Genomic DNA, 15,517 nt, shown 5'->3' with positions numbered 1-15,517 from the left:
GGTCTATAATCTCCATTTCCTTAGGAAACCATCTGATTCTGGTAAAGCTGACAATCACAAAAAATCTTACTCTGTAACACATCACCCCCAACCCTGCGCCAGAGGGGAGGTCCTGTGAGGCCCTGGCCCAGCAAATTACAAAACCAAGATGAGTGCTTCAAGGTAAGAATGTGAGCCATGCCGATACCTCCTAAGTAATAATGAAACCCTATCTGCCATGGGAGAGAAACAAGCCAAAAGAGAAACAGTTTACTCCTCGATGTACCATACAGAGATACAGAATCTATGGCCTGCTGAAAGGAAATAACTGCAGAGTCATTATATGGAACCAAATCCTGCTTAATTTTAATATATTCACTAAACTTTATAGCTTAAAAATCCTGTTCAATCTTGACATTTTACAAATAATAAAGCTCAAGTCTCAGAGAAAAGAAATGATCTCCACAAGGTATTTCACACATAGCACTTGCAAGTAGATTACAGATTGTCTGATTGCCAGGGAAATGTTTGAGATGCATAAAAATGAGATTAAAGGGAACTATCACTGTTGGTTTGTTTTTGGTAGTAAAAAATAACCTGCTGAGTGTTAAATTGAAGAAAAATGCTCATCTTTAATTCAGCATTTCTAAAACTTCTTTCACTATGGCATACCTTTTCCATCAAACAAATCATCAATATAAGAAAAACTGGTCTTTGTGGAATATATTTTGGGGGTTCACTAATCTATTCTACCAAGTACATAACCATTTCCATACCGACATTTCCTAGAGCCATATACGAATAGCACCTCATAATTTCTGGGTAATTTCACTTACATTTTGATTATCTGAACCACAGCTAAGAAAAGTGCCTATCACATAGTAGAACCAACAAATATTTGTAGAATGAGTAAATATAATCTTCACAACAACTATATGAGGCTAGGTAAAGTTTCATTATTATTTGCATTCATGGGTGAGAACATTAAGACTCAAAAATGTTAAATGACTTCCTCAAGGTCACAGAGCCAGAAACTATGGAATTAGTGCTTAACCACAACTCTTCTGGCTTCAAAATCCCATGTTATATAAATGTAACATAGTATCTTCTGAACAGATTCTTCAAGGATATCTTAACCTATTTTTAACACTAAATACCCTAACACTACAACTCATAGTAAAGTACTGGTAGGAGTCTTAAATTATAATCAGTTCTTGGCAATCAAGGTAATACTGTAAATGTTTTTGAAGACTAAGATACTTGAACAACCATTAGATGAACTTAAATAAGAAAAAGTGAAAAAGCACTCAATTGTAAAAGGTTAGTATATTTAAACTAATTTACCATAACTGTTTGGTTAGAAATTAAGAGCAAGAAACCACAACAGAAAATAATAATGAGAAAGTAGAACAAAATTTCAATCCTTTGCAACAGTTAATATAATGAAAATGATAAACCACAAATGTGATCTCTATGGAATAGCTGATACCTTGTTATGGTATGCCGAATGTAGTTTTGTACTTTAATGTATAAAAATGTACTCAGTTGGCCAGGCATGGTGGCGCAAGCCTGTAATGCCAGCACTTGGGGAGGCTGAGGCGGGTGGATCACCTGAGGTCAGGAGTTTGAGACCAGCCTGGCCAATATGGCGAAACCCCATCTCTACTAAAAACACAAAAAATTAGCCGGGTGTGGTGGCGGGCACCTGTAATCCCAGCTACTCAGGAGGCTGGGGCAGGAGAATCGCTTGAACCTGGGAAGCAGAGGTTGCGGTGTGTCAACATCGCGCCATTGCACTCCAGCCTGGGCGACAAGAGCAAGACTCTGTCTCAAAAAAACAAACCAAAAAAAGTACTCAGCTTTGCCATGAATTCAGTTGTAGTCAACATGAATTTAGCTTTGGTAGGTTACCTGTCACTCGGTAGTTTTTACTGCCAAAAATAAAGGTGGAAACCTTATTACACCTGAAAGGAATTCAGATTTTCTACATATAGTTTATATAAAATAAAATAAATATACCTTACTTTATATAAAATTCTGGCCATCTACTACTAGACTGCTACACTGTACACAAATACCATGCTAATTTTTAACACCAGCCACAGAAAAAAATCCACTTCATTTATATTTCATTTGGATTCTAATTATGAGAAAACATTTAAGTCACATATTGTCTCTTTCATTTAAAAATAATTTTAGCTTTTCTGCTAAGACAATATAATCACTGTAGAAACTGATTTATACCACTTCCTATAAGTCTGTTCTCAATAAACTAAGCTTTCAATATAAAAAAAGATTACGACCAGACAGACAATCAATATTCGGCAACCATCATAGTAATAGTTAATTCAGCTAAGAAACATCAACAGATGCTAAAACTAGAGGGGAAAAGTTTGATGAAGTATAATATGTTCATAGAGTCTTGGGGAACTTCCTACAAATCAAAATATGTAACCATTAAAAATACACATAAAATTTATTTCTCAATTTCAAAGGTAAAAAGAAAACCTGTTTAATAATGGACAGAACTAGCAGAAGACCGAACTTTAACCAAAGGATCAGGATGTGAGATACCACCAATATGGGACAAATCAAAAACGAGTTCCACTTGAGAGGATGCAAAAAGAACACCTCAATCCTTTTGGGATACTCCTGTCAAAAGCGTGCAACCTAAATCTCATCATGAATAAACATGAGACAAAACCATACTGAGGCACGTTCTATAAAAGAACTGACCTACAATCTTTGTAATTTATCAGATATCAAAGTCAAAACGTTCAGGAACTGTTTCAGTTTCGAGAAGAAACATGACAACCAAATCTAATCCATATAAAACTCTTTTGAATAAAGGCAAAACTTGGTTATATAGAAAAACGTCCTTATTTTAAAAAAAAAAAAAAAAAAAAAAAAAGACCATGGAATATTTGGGAGTGAATCAGCACCATATTGACAACTTACTTGCAAACAGATCAAAAGAAAAAAAGATTCTTTGTACTATTCTTACAAAACAAGATAAAAACAGATAAACTTCAAGCTGCAAGACTAGCACTATATATTTCTATCATCTTTGACATGAGTTTCATTTTCTTCTGGGTTTCAAATGAAAGATTTTTGAACTAACCACACCTTATTGGTACTTTTTTGTTTATCTGGATTCGTAGGTTCCAGTGGGGTTGGGAGATTCTAAGATTCATAGGAATTTTTAGGAGTGTCGAGATGAGGAAACTAGATACTAATAGAAGGAAGGAACAAAATATATTAAGAAAAACTTGAACCTACTATCACAAGAAATATCCTCTAGTTGCACTCATAAATAGATGTGTAGGGAATTTAAAGTCGGTGCTTTCCCAGAAGATGATTGCTGTCACAAGCAGTGGTAAAGTATTTCACAATATGTGGTTTCAAGAACTGTTATTTTTCCCAGAAAATAAGCCTAAAAATCCCATATGCCACAGACAGATAAAACTTGTTTTTAATTTTACTGTTTCTTTCACTTCTATATCATAATAAGTCAAAATATATCAACTTCTTTAAAAAGTAGGTATTCAAATTTTAAAGCAAACGATGAAATACTAGCAATAGCTACAAGGACACTCTTGAATATACTATCAATTTATAGAAGAGTTCCTTTAATATGAGTTCCCTAAATTTGCCAGGAAGGATTCTCTTGGGGTGAGGGTGGAGAATGCAGATTAATAAAGAAATACAAATTCTAAAACAAAAAAGGTGGCCTTCATAATCTGTTTTAAATAAATATTCTAATAAAAATTTCTCATAAGTTTTGTAAGTACTACTTATGCAGAAAATAGTTAACACAGCAGGTCTGCTACAGCTATCCCTACAAAGATCTGCTTACAAGGTTGGCCCTTGGCTGATGTCCAAGAAATGCTCATTATTCCCTGAGAAGGGTGATTTACTCTGCCTAATTGGTTTGTACAAAGAATATAGTTTATGCTGAACCCCTGCCTTCCTTTTGGGAGTTTAGAATTTTGGTACTTGCTAAAGCAGAGGATGCCTGCATAACTGATCCCAATAAAAACTCTGGACTCCAAGGCTCAGGTGAGTTTCTCTGGTAGACAATATTTCACACATGTGGTAACAACTCCTTAATAGTGGGATTAAGCATATCCTGTGTGACTCCGTAAGGAAATAACTCAAAGAAGCTTGAGCCTGGTTTCCTCTAGACTTCATTTATCTTTTCCCTTTGCAGATTCTGCTTTATGCCTTTTTGTTGTAATAAATCACAGCAATGAACATGACTTTAGGCTGAGTCCTGTGAGTCTTCCTAGTGAATCATTAAACCTGTGGTGATTCTGAGGTCTCCTGACACCATATTTTAATATATAAAATTACCTTCTACACGGTTCCAAGTATTTCAAGTTCACTGTTATTTATATATTAACAACCTGCAACTGATAGCTTTGAGATGGAAAAGCTTAATGTAAATCCTGCATCATTTTCATTCACAAAACTATTTGTTTTTTGGACTGTTGGAGACATGATATTCAGAAAATAATGTAACATTTTCTAAAATTTCAAATTTGTAATTTCAACTGTAAATATGCTTAACTTGAAATTTTATTAACTGGCTGTTAGATACTATTTCTATAAGTGTAAATTTTTTAATTTCCTAAAAATGAAAGGAAACCCCTCCTTATCCTAAAAATCAAGTAAACAAATCCAAAGGCAAACTGAAACAAAACAGTTTACTGTGCATTACAATTAGGTGGTATTTAAGACTGATGCATTCTTACCATGTGGAGTGATTGTTTGTACAGGTTTAGCAGGGGACCTCACATTCCATATAGTCAAGGTGCCATCTGAATGACTGCAAATAAACTGTTTTCCTTCATGATGCCAAGCAACAGAGTGGATAGCCTATAGAAGGATGAAAAATACCATTTTAAAATCTATTTAAGTAGCAAACTATTTGTAAATGATCTAATAATCAATTAATTTTCATTTTTAACTTTTATTTTCTAAAGTTAATATGTGAACTTAACATTTCCATAATAATATGGCCCTCTTGTAATACAAATGAGACTTTATTTCTTCATATTAACACTGTTTTAATTCTCTGTACTTACTTTACTCCTTAAACCAGCATAAAGAAGGCATAATAGTGACATCTACAGACAAGTTCAGTAAAACAAAATGTTTTCTTACATTATTTTTAGCATAAATACCTAAACATTAATTACCAAATTATTACAACCAACGTCCCAATGGAAAAACTCGTTGCATTGACAAGATTAGAATAAAACGTGTTAATTGACCACAATCCTAAGAGCCAAAATGTAGATTTGGATTACAGATCAATAAAAAATGCTCCAGGTTGAGCTGCAAGACATGCTCCTCATCTTTCACAGTAATTACTGAGGCAATTTTTAATCTCAGGGACCCTCTTCTGATAAGAAATTTATTTTGTACTTCTGGGTCGCTTAAAAACTATCTGAAAAATACTTTTATATCACCAAAGTATTATGATACCCCTCATTTTTTTGCTCTAATATTATTTAAATTTTGGTATGCAAAAAAAAAAAAACTTTAAATCACTCTCCCATGCATCCTTTGAATTACTTCTTTTAAACTCAAGTTGATAAAATTTTAGTTCTTAATGGCCAATTGACTTAAAGTTACCCTACTGGAATGCAAGAATTGCAGAGTACAGAGCAAAAATCATATAACTGAAACTCAAAACTTCTGTCACATATAAAGTCAACATTTTCTATCATGTCATCTACTTATTTGGGTTCTTTCTATACTTATAAATTTAAACTAAATATTATAAAATATCTTAGTATAAATCAGACAGATACAGATAATCAGCTATACTTCTAATGCCAATATTTAATACAATGTTTTTTATTCAAAGTACAGATGTTCTTCAATTTATGATGAAGTTATACCCTGATAAACTCATCATAAGTCAAAAATATCGTAAGTCAAAAATGCATTTAATGGTACCAACACAACAGACGATCCCTTACTTACAATGGCTCAATATGCAAGTTTTCAGCTTTAAGACGGTACACAAGCAATAGACATCCAGTAGAAACCATAATCGCATTCTAATTCCTAAGGAGCTCCTTTACTTAGGATGGGGTTATGTCTTGATAAACCAATTGTAAAGTCAAAAAAATCTTAAGTCGAAATACTGTAAGTCAGGGACCATCTGCATCTCTTACAAAATTCTAAATAAAATCTTAAAATAATAATAAACTGAAATACACATATGACATTTTGAAAACTCACTTTTAAAATAAGCAATCCCTCAGTAGCCTTTACAAGTAAAATTATTTCTGCAAAAACATGAGCAGTGCTAAAAAGCTATTTAATGTTTTAAAAAAAATTGATAAGGGAAAATACAAAAGAGGTCTACAGTGCTATCTGGAACCTATAGATAAAAACATCTTAATAGTATCATGTATAAATGTATATCATATATATAAATACGTATCATATGTAGAGAAATATTTCTACTTTGCTAAAGAAAACAATGTCTATCTTTGTTTAAAAGTGCCTTCTATTTATAAAATGTTATTAAATTATTAGGCATTCCAAAAGCAAATACTATCGAATTACTGGAATCAGTGGTTCACAATTATCTTGGACAACAGAAACAAGTAACAGAAAACACCCCACAAAAAAGCAAAGAAATAAAGAAATATGGACATGCAACAAACATGCACTATTTATTTATACAATTTTCTATATGCGAATCCAACTTGCTATGTGTTTTCTTTCTAAGTACATATGTAGAACATATGTAGTATTACAAGTATTTAAAAATATGTATACAATACCCACCATATATAAATTATACATATATAATTTATATTTCACATATAAATTATACATGTATAAAATATGCAATTTACACTTTTTCTTTAGTCTTAAGAACATGACATAGAAATTTACGTAAACAAAGTGAGAAAATCCAATCTCACCAGCAAATCTGACATATGCTCAAAATCAGAAGCAAGGAGGTTTAGGAGCAAATCTGAACAATTCATGGGAGAAGATATGAGATATAACGTAGGAAACATAAATTGGGGTTGATAAATTTTGTGTGTAAATTGGCTTATCTGTTTTTCCAAGGAAAAAATATACAGTTTCCAGGTGATTAAGAATATTTACTTGTTTATGGCCCGGCACGGTGGCTCATGCCTGTAATACCAGCACTTTGGGAGGCAAAGACGGGCAGATCATGAGGTCAGGAGATCGAGACTATCCTGGCTAACACGGTGAAACCCCACCTCTACTAAAAAATACAAAAAATTAGCCAGGTGTGGTGGCAGGCACCTGTAGTCCCAGCTACTTGGGAGGCTGAGGCAGAAGAATGGCATGAACCCAGGAAGTGGAGCTTGTAGTGAGCTGAGATCGTGCCACTGCACTCCAGCCTGGGTGACAGAGCGAGACTCCATATCAAAAAAAAAAAAAATTTGTTTTAAAAACCTGAAAATTATACATACATATGAATAACAGGATTATCTTAGAAAGAGGAATAAAGGACAGATGAATGGAAAGTAGAACACAATAAATAAAAGACATACAAAAGTCATGGAGGACAAGATGAATCCAGGGTAGAGAAAAAAGACTGAAGACAGAATGAACGCAGATGATATAGCTGTTCGCATAAACCACAAAGCAACAGTACGTGCAATTCTAAAAGCTCTTTAAAAGATGTAGTATCTGAAAAAAATCATAAGTGTAAAAAGGTTCATAAAGGTAATTAAGAGTCTGACATCAGTATTTTCATTTTTGATAAAATCAGAGAAAAAACAAAAGCACTGCCTACTGTGACATATTTTTCAAAAGGAGTAATATTTAATTAATTATTAGGCTTTGGCAAAAGGAGTACCTATGATGCTTCTGCTATTCTTATCAGACAAGACAGCATCTTGTCTAGGAAGACAAAACAGGCTAACTGCTTACCTATCAAATTTTACATTCACTAACTCAAAATTGTATGGAAATTGAATAAATTCTCTACTTACTGGTTTTGCAAACTAATCAGTATTATTAGAATCATGTCACAGTAAATGTATATATTAATAAATCCTAATCCAGCTACTCTTACGTTACATACACTAATTAATATTTTAAATTTTAATTATTTTAAAATAATTTTTCTCATAGATGTTATTTAACATTCCATTCAAAAGCTGCATTAATTCCCAATGTAACTATCTATTATTGTCGCAGCCCTTAGAAAAATGCCAAAAAATGACAAAAGAAAATGTATAATGCAGACTTTCATTTAAAATTACAACATTTGCAATTACATGAAAATATTGAAAATACTCTGTTGTTTTATTATTCTTATATAATCAAATAAAGTACATGCTTACAGCATGATTTCTTACATATATAAATAATACATTAAATTGTATAGCTTTTGTCCTAGTATTTTAAACTTGTGAAATGTTCAATATTAGTTACACCATAGAAGGGAGACAACCATGATACTATATAATTAAATGACACAATTATTGAATCATACATTTTGTAAGGTAGTTGATAAAAGTTATTATACATTGGACATTAAATTATTTAAAGCTTTTTTCCTTTCTCTCTAAAGATTATAAACAGTTATAAACTGAAACCACTGCCCTTTCCATTAAAAATAACCTCCCCCAATCCCACTGTACTCCAGCCTGGGGAACAGAGTAAGACAGCCTCTAAAGAATGAATGAATGAATGAATGAATGAATGAATGAATATATAATGCAACTGGAACTTTCTTCTGTTATTTTGAAAATGTGACCAAATTATTCATTGTTTTAAGTACTGTTTTACCTTTGAGAAAGTGTATTTGTGTGTGTGCATGTGTATGTTTGTAAAAATAAGCAGAAAATAAGCTGACTTAAAAGCACCAATCTAAATATAGAAGGAAAAAACCCTTAAGGGAATAAATGCTTCCATGAATATATATAATACAAAAAAAAATTCATTGAAAGCTGTTACGATTCCTGTGCTATGAGTTGCAAACATATTATTTCAAAGTTCTCTTTTTTTTTTTTTGAGACAGAGTCTTGCTCTGTCACCCGGGCTGGAGTGCAGTGGCGCCATGTCAGCTCACTGCAAGCTGCGCCTCCCGGGTTCACGCCATTCTCCTGCCTCAGCCTTCCCAGTAGCTGCGACTACAGGCGCCTGCCACCATGCCCAGCTAATTTTTTTGTATTTTTAGTAGAGACAGGGTTTCACTGTGTTAGCCAGAATGGTTTCGATCTCCTGACCTCGTGATCTGCCTGCCCCGGCCTCCCAAAGTGCTGGGATTACAGGCATGAGCCACGGTGCCCGGCCTCAACTTTTTTTTTTTTTTAAAGTTTTCTGATGGTCTTGAGACTTAAATGTACCGAGAGAGCTAGCAAAGCACAAATTATTTTTTCATCATATTTTACTACCAATATTTCTGATGCTTCTCAATCTACCAGGAAAAACCAACATGAAACCAAAATACAAAAGACACTAATAGATGACCCTAGACATATGACAAAGAATAATCAGAAAATACAGAAGTTCATAAGTATTATTGTCTTAAAATATCAGTAATACGGCATTTCTTTCCTGCCACACTGATTCCTACAAAAGGAATATTGATACTTTATTTTTAGAAACAGGGTCTTGCTCTGTCACCAGGGCTGGAATGCGGTGTCATGATCATAGCTCACTGCAGCCTTGAACGCCGGGGCTTAACCCATCCTCCCACTTCAGCCTCTTAAGTAGATAAGACTACAGGTACACACCACCAGGCCTAGCAAATTTTATTTATTTATTTATTTATTTATTTATTTTTACTTTTTGTAGAGGCAGGGTCTTGCTATGTTGCCCATGCCAATCTCAATCTCCTGGCCTCAAGTGATCCTCCTGCCTCTGCCTCTCAAAGTGCTGGGATTACAGACATGTGCCATTGCACCAGGCCAATACTTGATATTTTAATACATTATAGCCTAAAAAAAAATGGGATGTCCATTAAAGAGATAAAATTTTATATAGATGAAGTATCATCTGTAGAAAATATCTGTAAAATATTAAGAATACTATCCAACCACACTCAAAATCTATCACTGAGACACAACCAGGGTAGAGTTTGTCAACTAAAAAAATAACTATGGTTACAAAGCAACAAAAGCTCAAGGGTGCAAAGACACATTTCTGTTCCCACTACTCCCACGCATCTGAATCACCCTCAAGAGACCAAATGAACAATTAAAGCTGTACTAAGAACTTAAATTATATTAGAAATGTTCAAAATTGTTACGTCATTTAATACATTTGTGCCTGTGTAATAAAAATAAATTTGAATACAGTAATATACCATTGAATAGAACATAAATATTAGGGGAGGGGAAAGGTAGTGCTTTGTCAAAATCTTAAATTTTTAACTCTCACTAGTGAGAAAGAATTATGACTATAATAATTTCCTGAATATCTGAAACTGTACACCTGGCAAAAACGGCACTGAAAATCAAATTTGATGACAGAATAGCATAACTTCATGGAAACAAAGCCAGAAATTTTTACTCAGTTTACAACAAGTTAATTTAGAAGTTAGAATTTATACCTAACACCACTGTTGTTTAAAACACGATTTTCATTTTGTATATTAATATGTGTTAAGTTTTATGACTTAGGCATCTGTGTGCACCAAGGATACTGGTCTGTAGTCTCCTTATAATTTTTTTTCTAGTTTTGTTAAAAGGGTAATGCTTGCCTCATGAAGTGAGTTGCAAAGTATGCCCTTCTCTTCTATTTTTAAGAAGGGTCTAAGTACAACAGGTATTATTTGGTAAAACTCACCAGCAAGATTTCTGAGCCTGGTCTTTTCTTTGTGGGAAACATTTTCATTACAACTTTGATTCTTAAATTACAGAGCTACCTAAGTATTTCATTCACAGTGAGCTTTGGTACTTCCAAGAAATATGGGATCTTTCAAGGAAATTCTCCATTTCATCTAAATTGCTGGATTTATTGGCATTAAGGACATATTTCCTTATCAGTCCCTCTGTATTTCTGCAGAAACTGAAATGATATCCTTTTTCACCTCTACAATGGGTAATCTGTGTCTTTCTTTCCTCACCACTCTGACTATATGTTTATTAATTTTATTGATCTTCACAAAAATCCAGCTTTTAATTTTATCAGTTTTCTCTATTTTTCTGTTATCTATTTCACTGATTTCTGCTCTTTATTATTTCAGTTCTTCAGCTTACTATAGATTCAATCCGCTCTTTTTCTTCTGGTTTCTTGTGGTGAAAGCTGAGGCCACTAGCTTGAAACCTTTCTTGTTTTCTAATACAAAGCATTTAATGCTATAATGGATAATTCAGCTGCATCCCACAGGACATGGTAAATCTTTCTTTTCAGTTCAAAATACTTTAATTTTCTTTGTTTTCTTCTTTGACTCGTGGGTTATTTAGAAGTATGTTGTTTCCCTTTTTAATATTTATAGATTTTCCGTCTATCTTTATATAACTGATTTCTAATTTAATTGTATAGTAAAATAACATTCTGTATGAGTTTAATCCTTTAAAATTTATTGAGACTGATTTTATGACACTAAATACAGTCTGTCTTGGTGATGTTCTGTGTATAGCTGAAAAGAATGTGTACTCAGCTGGTGGGTGAAACACTCTGATACCTACTTTGTTGATATTAATATAGTCATTTCAGCTTCCTTTTGATTACTGCTAATACTACTTTTTCCATCTATCTTTTTTTCCAACATATCTGTATCTTTAAAAGTGGGTTTCTTACAGACAGTATGTGGTTAGATCTTGCTTTTTTATCCAGTATGATAATCGTTATCTTTTAATGGGGTGTTTAAACTATTAATCTGATTATTGACATAGCTGCATTTAAATCTACCATCTTGCTGTTTGTTCACTGTTGCTTCCATTTATTCTTTGTTCCCTTCAACCTTCCTCTGGATTGAATATTTTTAAATTCTCATTTTATTTCATATTTAGCTTAACTTTCTGAGTTGCTGCTGTCATTGCTTTGGTATTTCCTTTAGGATTTATAATACATATCTTTATCATAGTCTACTGTCACATAACATTATGCAACTTTATGTATAAAATAATAATCTATTAACGGTCCTCTGTCTTCTGACCATTGTGCTATTATTGTCTGTTTGTTACCTCTATGTATGTCAAAAATCCTACAATATACTTTTATTATATTTGGCTTGGATAAATAACGATCTCTTAGATTTAAAAAATGAGAAAGTTTTTATATCTACCACATATTTGCCATTTCTGGAGTCTTTCATTCTTTTGAATAGATCCAAATTTCCGTCTCATAACTTTTTCTTCTGCATGCAGGACTTCTTTTAACGTATCTTATAGTTGAGGTCTGCAAGTGATTAATTCTTTCAGTTTTTATGTCTATAAAAGTCTTTATTTTGCCTTTATTTTTGAAAAAAAAAAAAATGTTACCAGGTATAAAATTTTAGGTTGACAAATTTTTCTTTCAGTACTGTGAAGGTGGTGTTCCACTGTGTTCTGGCTTACATTCTACCTAAGAAACCAACATTTGCTGGTTTTTTTTTTTTTAAATGGAGTCTCACTCTGTCACCCAGGCTGGAGTGCAGTGGCACAATCTCAGTTAATTGCGAGCTCCACCTCCCAGGTTATGACATTCTCCTGCCTCAGCCTCCCAAGTAGCTGGGGCTACAGGGGCCTGCCACCACACCCGGCTAATTTTTTGTATTTTTCAGTAGAGACAGAGTTTCACCGTGTTACCCAGGATGGTCTCAATCTCCCGACCTCGTGATCCGCCCGCCTTGGCCTCCCAAAGTGCTGGGATTACAGGTGGGGGCCGCTGCACCTGGCCTCTGCTGTCATTTTTATCTTTTTGCTCCCTTGTATTTAATTTAGCTTTTAAAGTTCCTCTAATTGTTCCTACGATTTTCTCTATTACTAGTTTCCAAGAATTGAAAATTGTGCTTTTATGTAGTTTGTTTTGTGTTTCTTCTGCCTACAGTTCATTGAACTCTTAGAATCTCTGAGTATATAGTTTTCATCAACTTTGAAACTTCTGGTCACTGCTTCTTCAAACATACTCTCTCCACTCTCCTCCTAGGATTCAAAATACACATATTAGTCTGCTTGAAGTCGTACCACAGTTCACTAACGATCTGTTCTTTTTTCCTCCATTCTTTCACATCAAGTAGTTTCTACTGCTATTTCCTCAAGCTTATTAATCCTTTGGTAGTACTATTCATAGTATTTTTCACCTTATTTTATTTTTCATCTGTAAAAAATCCACTTGTGTGATTTTTGCCTTCCATGTCTTTTTTCAACATGTTCATGCTTTCATCTACTTTCTTAAGCATATGGAGTCCATTTAATAATGCTTGTTTTAATATCCTTGAGGTCAATTGTATCATCTTTGTCATTTCTGTTTCTATTTTCATTTTCTTCTCATTATGGGTCATATATTCTGGCTTTTTGCATACTTCATATATCTCTATTTGGATGCTAGACATTGTACAATTTATATTGGGCTACTATTCATATTCTTCTAAATGTTTTTGGGTGTTTTTCCTAGGATGTAGTTATTTACTTAAAAACAGTTTAGTCCTTTCAGTCCTTTCAAAGTTTGCATTAAAGATTTGTTAGGATGAACTAAGCCAGCCTTTATTAGTATAGGGCTAGTTTAGTTCTACCACTGAAACAACAGCTTTCTGAATACCCTTTCCCATACCCTGTGTATCACAAAGTTTCTCTATTCTGTTGGGAATGTGAACTATTCCCAGTCCTGTTTGTGCTACAGAGATGGTTCTACTGTTTCCTTTTCGGTGGATCTCATCCAGCCTTATACCCATGCAACAGTCAGTATTCAGCTGAAGACTCAGGACACGGGTCCTCTTGTAGACTTCTGTAACTCTCTTTCTAAGCTCTTTGCTCTCTAATTCCTTGCCTTCTAAGCTGCAGATGTCTTAGTTTCCCCAATTTCCCAACTCTGACTTTTCAACTTAAGGAGACTTCTCAGCTTCCACCTAGGTTCCCTCTTCATGTTCTAAGAACTGGAAAATCTCTTCAGGCCATTAGCTGAAGCAATGGAGGGGTTTACCTTCTTTGTTTCTCCTCTCTAAATAATCCTGTTCTGCATGACCTGTTGTCTAACTGCTGAAAACTGTTGTTTCATATATCCTGCCCAGTTTCTTTGTTTAAAGCAAGAAGGTAAACTAGTCCCTGTGACTCCATAATGGCTCAAGCCAAGATCACTATTTAAAATAGTAAGCAAAACCAAAATATTCAATTTTTAAAATCTGCTTTCATCTATGGACCACAATTACAGATCACAACTACACAGAAATGTAGGAACTCTTTATTCAAAACATGCTTGTTTAATTTGAAGATTCTGACTAGTGAGCAGCAAAAAGTATATAGTCATAAAAACAAAGGGAATTCCCTTTCAGTCATGCCTACAAAGATAATGTACAAACACGTGCAAAGTATTCAAATGTTGCTATAATTACTCAGTGTGCTCTGATGTTTCAGTAACTGAACATATCAATATGATTATTATTAAGATTATGATGTGTTTTATCTTAACCACTTATACACTTCTTAGACATAGCTGTATTCACTGAATTGGAAACCATGAACACTCTTGATGTCTAAATTATGGCCACCAGACATGGCACTGAAATAAGTTATAGTTCCATAGAAAAATACCTTATTCTAAATTTGATTCAGAAATATACAGATCAGTAGGGAGGAGGTACACTGACCAAAGTTAGGATAATGTGAAAAGCAACTATAACTTCAGTGGACTGAAGTACATCAAATATGTTTAAGTTGTTGAGCACACAGTGAAACTAAAAGTAAGAATAAATTGGTTATCATGGAAACTATTATAGAACAACCCCTTAAAATGAATATTAAAATAAAGGGAAAGAATCACATATTTATCCTGTCTTTGCTATATGAACTATCCTATTACATAAACGAATAGCAGATAAAAGAAAGGTTCTCTTTACTGAAGTGACCTACATAATAAGTAGAGAAGGAAAGACAGAATTGGAATGTCTCCTATTTTACAACTACTATACCGTAACAGATCTTGACCTTAACCACCACTGGCTTCCAACATCTGAAACAGACACTAAAGTTCCACCAGCTAAATGAGTATCAGTATCATCTATGAAGTAGTCTTGCCAAAAAAGAAAAATAAACCTGCATTTGATCAAGCCTCAGTAAATTATCCAATTTATAGGAAATCTGAGGGCAAAAAAAAAAAAAAAAAAAAGAAAAAAATGTTAAAGACAATGGGGATGCAGCCAGAAAAAGCCAGCATCTGGAAGATTCTATCTTCAATAAATAAATGCCAAAAAAGGAGAGGTAAGGTAAGGAAGGGAAGTGAGGAGCAAGAGGAGAGAAAAGACGTATCTATCAATCACAATCCTTACTCGTTCTTAAAGTTAGCGGATTATAAATGTCTATAGTATACTATCATTCGTACAAAAGAAAAAATAGAATATATTTATGAATTTGCTTGCAAATGCACACAGTCTCTCTGG

The 15,517-nt window shown here is 33.6% G+C and overlaps 1 protein-coding gene across 5 annotated transcripts in view; it reads right to left on the bottom strand.

Annotated features, from left to right (window-relative positions):
* STXBP5 (syntaxin binding protein 5) overlaps positions 1-15,517 on the bottom strand; it is a 197,290-nt gene that overhangs the window by 107,346 nt on the left and 74,427 nt on the right. For all 5 annotated transcript variants that reach the window (XR_005241596.2, XM_038002284.2, XM_038002282.2 and 2 more), the window contains one exon: positions 4,734-4,857. Coding sequence is in view for 4 of the 5 variants with exons in the window: in XM_038002284.2 (XP_037858212.1) it covers positions 4,734-4,857 (124 nt within the window). In the remaining variant the exon portion in view is untranslated. The remainder of the gene's footprint in view (positions 1-4,733; positions 4,858-15,517) is intronic.

The sequence above is a fragment of the Chlorocebus sabaeus genome, chromosome 13 (genome assembly GCF_047675955.1).
Source record: "Chlorocebus sabaeus isolate Y175 chromosome 13, mChlSab1.0.hap1, whole genome shotgun sequence".
NCBI classification, from domain to species: Eukaryota; Metazoa; Chordata; class Mammalia; order Primates; family Cercopithecidae; genus Chlorocebus; species Chlorocebus sabaeus.
This window is presented reverse-complemented; position numbering and strand designations above follow the sequence as displayed.